Source organism: Sinocyclocheilus grahami, unplaced genomic scaffold, assembly GCF_001515645.1.
Source record: "Sinocyclocheilus grahami isolate Dianchi unplaced genomic scaffold, SAMN03320097.WGS_v1.1 scaffold231.1, whole genome shotgun sequence".
Classification (NCBI taxonomy): Eukaryota; Metazoa; Chordata; class Actinopteri; order Cypriniformes; family Cyprinidae; genus Sinocyclocheilus; species Sinocyclocheilus grahami.
The window spans coordinates 1,232,582-1,237,763 of record NW_015505410.1 but is presented as its reverse complement, the minus strand read 5'-3'; the positions used below and the strand labels follow the sequence as shown (position 1 = coordinate 1,237,763).

Sequence of the window (5,182 nt, the reverse complement as noted above, 5' to 3'; positions counted from 1 at the left end):
TAGCTAGAATGGCCTCTGTTACAACTTGCACAGTCAGGAATTGACTAACAATAGAGGCTGTGTAGTCTTTAGTCTTGGTCTAGTATAAAGTTAGGGGTGACAGCAGTCAGACAACAAGCAGAATCAGCTTCAGCTTCTACCCTGTGGAACTACTGAGAATCAACCAGAGCAACCATGAAGGTAAACCTCATTCCAGCACCCATTTCCACAAAGTTTAACTTCAAAATATTTGTTTGGTTTATTTCACTTTACATCATGAAAATATTAAATTTGAATTTTCAGGTCACTTTCTTTGAGGACAGGAACTTCCAGGGTCGCTCTTATGACTGTATGGGCGACTGTGGTGACTTCTCCTCCTACATGAGCCGCTGTCACTCTTGCAGAGTAGAGAGTGGATGCTGGATGATGTATGATAATCCCAACTACATGGGAAATCAGTATTTCTTTAGAAAGGGAGACTATGCCGATTACATGTCTATGTTTGGAATGAGCAACTGTATCAGGTCCTGCCGTATGATCCCTATGGTGAGTTCAATCTAAGCTTACTTAAAATTACATATAAACAAAGAGATTTATCTTTAACATTTTTTGGCTGATAAAGTTAAACTAAAAGGACTTATTTTCCACTGCAGCACAGGGGATCCTACAGAATGAGGATCTACGAGAGGGAGAACTTCATGGGTCAGATGCATGAGATGATGGATGACTGTGACAACTGCATGGACCGTTACCGCATGCCTCACTGCCAGTCCTGCCATGTGATGGATGGCCACTGGCTCATGTATGAGCAGCCCCAATACAGAGGCAGGATGTGGCATTTCAGGCCTGGAGAGTACAGGAGCTTCAGCAATATGGGTGGCATGAGATTCATGAGCATGAGGCGTATCATGGACTCCTGGTACTAGAGTTCTAGTATTTCAATAAAATATTTTCTCTACAAAAGCAAACATTGTGTAGTGAAAATGAGTATTCTTCAAAATCACACTTAAAATAAAACAATTTACGTTCTGAAGGCTAATTCACATTTCATGGTTACGTTTTCATAATAATTGTTATTAACTCTTTCCCCGCCATTGACAATTTTCTGTCATTTATAAGACAACGCTTTCCCTCCATTGACGGAATTTTCAGACTTTGTGTTTTATATAGTTATACCACAGTTATATGGTACGGGGCGCTATTACACATCTACAGCTCCCTTAAGGAGTTTAGTTTAAATAGTTCCTCTTCAGGAACTCGAGCTGCATCGGAGGACACTTCGGGAACGCCCTTCAGCTCTGAATCTCGTGTGTAATCAGACCAATAGATGGGCGAGACGTCACGGGCAGGTGACGTAATGTCAGGAAGCTATAAAAGCGTCAGCTTTTTGTCATTCAGCAAGCACTCTGTGTGTTTGTCAGTCAGATATCTGTTTGTGAGTCTTATTTAGTGTTGTCTGTCACGAATCTAAAAACAAGACAAAACCAGTCACCTAAGGCGAGGGCAGGCAGCGTTCAGGCTGTGTGTTCCTCCCTGCCCGCGTTACTTTACGGGTGCGGATACACATAGTTTGTTTGCTGTCTGCTTGGGAGCAAGCACGCAGAGTCAGCTCTCAGAAAAAAAGGAGCTGACGGCCCGTTTTTGTAGCGTTTGTTACTGCCTTGCTTCGCTCTCAGAGGGCTCTCTTTGAGGAGAGAGCCTTCACTAGCGTTTCTCGCGGTGCCGGCCCCGCTTTCGCCGAGGCGGAGCGGCGGCTGTTCTCGTGGGTTTCGCATATGGATCCGGTGGAGGGAATGTAGACGGGCGCGTCCCTATCTTCCCCTCTCGGGGTTTGGAAGCCCGCGCTGCGGTACTTCCCCCCCGGGGATAGGGCGCGACACTCCGCCTGACAAACATCAGTTACACAAACATCAGTTACAAGAAAAAAAAGCAATCATATTATGCCTGATAATATAATGAGCAGCATCAATGGGGAGCGGAGCTAACGCAGTCGGCTCTCGAGGGGCGGATTGTGCTTTTCCCGCTGTTAAGAGTTCCGCTCTTCCGAGGAGTGTGTCCGTGCCTGTGATCTTGCGATTGCGGTCCCGCTGCTGCTGAGGCACGGCGGCGACTGAGATCGCAGTGATCGCACATGATCTGGTGGACGGGTTGGAGACGGCTCGTCCTATCTCCACCCGTGCTCCCTAGATCTAGAGCGCGTTCTCTAGGCTTGGAAGCCCGCTCTGCAGTTCTTCCCCCTCTGAGAGAGAGCTTGCTGATGCGGCCATCTTTCTCTGAGGAGATTGATGTGGGTGTTACCGCCCGGAAACGTAGCGGTACTAAGAGGCTCGCTGCCTCTATGGAGGTCTCTAAAGCAGCTAGTACGGTCGTCCCCTGCCGGTCCGTCGCTTCAGGGCACCGAGCTAGCTGCTCTAGGCGCACCAGAGGCCAGTCTCACGAGACTGGTTCCCTTAGGATGTCACCTGGCGGTGTGGGAGCCCCTGCCAAGTGTGCTTCATTGGGTCCTGCCCCGAGCAGGCTCTGGTCTAGTCTTCCTAACAGACGACGTGGGTCTGAGGGCCGTCGTTTTCAATAGGAGACTGCATCTATGAGAGTCCTGATGCTGTGGCTCCTGATGCTCAGGAGATCAGTCTGCCAACCCTGCCGGTGTTCCAGGGTGCAGCGGTCTCCCGCGAGCGCCACTCTCAGTCACCGCCCGGCAACGTAGCGGTGCTAAGAGGCTTGCCACCTCCGCGGAGGACTCTAGAGCAGCCGGTTCGGTTGTCCCCTGCCGGTCCACCGTTACAGGGCACCGAGCTATCTGCTCTCATTACACCAGAGATCAGTCTCGAGAGACTGATTCCCTTAGTAGACTATTTGGCAGCGTGGAAATTACTGCCAAACGTGTCTCAGTGGGTCCTGCACACTGTAGTGAGAGGCCACATAATCCAGTTCGGTTCTCCTCTGCCTCAATTCAACGGGGCCTTTCCCACCCTGGTGGGCCCCGAGCAGGCTCTGGTAATGGAACAGAAGTAGACACTCTCTGAGGATGGAGGCCATCGAGGTGGTCCCTCCTCGCGCAGCAGAGTCTGGTTCCTACAGCCGGTACTTCACCGTTCTGAGGAAGGATGCCCTAGGAAGTTCCTGAGGTTTGCTTTTGGGGGCAAAAGTCTACCAACACCAGTTCTTCCTTTGGCCTTGCACTCTCACCCCACACTTTCACGACTCAACCACATCGAAGATTGGTTGACATTAGCTTAATCAGAGCACATGGCGGTTCAACATCAAGATGTCGTTCTCGCTCACACGAAAGAGCTGGGGTTAAGACTTAATGCCAAGAAAAGTGTGCTTTCTCCAGTACAAAGAACCACTTATCTGGGCGTGGTGTGGGATTCGACCACGACGCAGGCATGTATGTCTCCTGCTCGGATCGAGTCGTTCCTCACTGCAGTCACGAGAGTCAGAGAAGGCCGGTCACTCACTGTCAAGCAGTTTCAGAGACTGCTGGGTCTGATGGCAGCTGCGTCCAACGTGATACCTCTTAGCCTACTGTACATGAGACCCCTACAGTGGTGACTCAAGACCAAGGCGTCTCCCCGAGGGGAAACCCTCTTCGCCTTGATCAAGGTCACGCGGTGATGCCTACGTGCCTTGGACATGTGGAGGAAACCTTGGTTCTTGTCTCAGCTCCTTGTCCACTGCCAGTCCTGCCATGTGATGGACGGCCACTGGCTCATGTATGAGCAGCCCCAATACAGAGGCAGGATATGGTACTTCAGACCTGGAGAGTACAGGAGCTTCAGCAATATGGGTGGCATGAGATTTATGAGCATGAGGCGTATTATGAATTCCTGGTACTAGAGTTCTAGTGTTTCTCTACAAAAGCAAACATTGTGTTGTGAAAATGAGTATTCCTCAAAAACACAAACAAAATACATAATAAAACACTTTTTCATAATAATTATTAGCACAATTTAATGCATAGCATGTAATTCTCAAAATGTAGTTTAAAATTTGGATTAGGGAAAAATAAAAACAAAGAAACAAACTACAATAACAACAACAACACCACCAAATAATAATAATTTCTCTACAAAAGCAAACATTGCATTGAGAAAATTTGTATTCCACAAAAACAAAACTCATAAGAAAACTCTTTTTCATAATAATTATTAACTCTTTCCCCTCTATTGACAGAATTTTCTGTCATTTATTAGACAACACTTTGCCTCCATTGATGGAATTTTCCAACTTTGTGTTTTCACAGTTATAAGATAGGGGGCGCTATTACACATCTTCTGAAAAAGTACAGAATCTCCTGATCAAAACACAAGCAAAGAAGCAGAAGCAAGTGATAGCATATGTAAGCAGGAAAAAGGGATTTTCTAATCTTTTTGTTACATTTTTTTTTTTTACTGAAATTTACATTCAAATGCTAAAAAAGGAATAAATGAAGCTAGAATAAAACAGGTTTTGCTTAAAACCAGAGCCTCTGTTCTTTCTTTTGAAATACTGCATGTTCATATTTCAATAGTTCAATTTCATAGTTCAATATTCATAGACTCATATATTCATAGATACAATATTCGGGAGGCCATGAAAGTTTTGTGAAAATGATCATAAATGCTGGTGGTGGCTGGCAACGTTTTTTTTTAATGCTGTTGGGGAAAGAGCTTAACAACTAAAGGGCTCAAAAAGGCAGTATGACATACTTCAGGTCTAGAGTTTCAGGTTTATGAGAATGAGTGAACATGTCATTTATGAGATAAAGGCTTTCAGGGATCCTTATCTTTAAAAGAACTGAATACATCTGAGTTAGTACGTAAATGTAGTTAAACCAGTACAAACAGACACAGACACAGACACAATCAATCTTTTACTATGATTACAAGTCCTATATGTAGTTCAAAATAATTTACTATCAAAACGTAAACAAAGCAAAATATTGATAGTCAGCACAGACTAATAAAAACATGAGTTTCATGACTCTGTGTAGGTCTTCAAATATTCTTATGTGGGCTGGAATTATTTACGACACTGCATAGCATGTTTAGCTGCTGTAACGTTTTCCTTCTCACAGTCCGCTTAAAGGGCACCTATTATGCCCCCTTTTATGCCACCTTTTTACAAGATGTAATATTGATCTTGGGTGTCCCCAGAATGTGTCTGTGAAGTTTCAGCTCAAAATACCCCACAGATCATTTATTATAATATGCTGAAAATT

General features: G+C 45.5%; 2 protein-coding genes across 3 annotated transcripts in view; both read left to right on the top strand.

The window, feature by feature from the left end:
• The window catches only part of LOC107597402 (gamma-crystallin M2-like), a 38,286-nt gene that overhangs the window by 2,596 nt on the left and 30,508 nt on the right, over nucleotides 1-5,182 (top strand). The window lies entirely within an intron of this gene.
• On the top strand, nucleotides 101-930 carry LOC107597401 (gamma-crystallin M2-like). Of its 2 annotated transcripts, XM_016288445.1 has the most exons (3): nucleotides 101-180; nucleotides 283-525; nucleotides 633-930. In XM_016288445.1, the coding sequence occupies exons 1-3, from the start codon at nucleotides 175-177 to the stop codon at nucleotides 903-905; spliced, it is 522 nt and encodes a 173-aa protein (XP_016143931.1). In that variant the 5' UTR covers nucleotides 101-174; the 3' UTR covers nucleotides 906-930. The 2 variants fall into 2 exon arrangements, with proteins under 2 accessions (XP_016143931.1, XP_016143930.1); XM_016288444.1 differs by lacking the exon at nucleotides 101-180 and having other exon boundaries at nucleotides 256-525.

Coding starts and splice junctions, on each gene's coding strand:
- LOC107597401 (XM_016288444.1), top strand. CDS start 256: ATGAAAATATTAAATTTGAATTTTCAGGTCACTTTCTTTGAGGACAGG. Junction 526..632: donor CCTGCCGTATGATCCCTATG/GTGAGTTCAATC, acceptor TTTCCACTGCAG/CACAGGGGATCCTACAGAAT.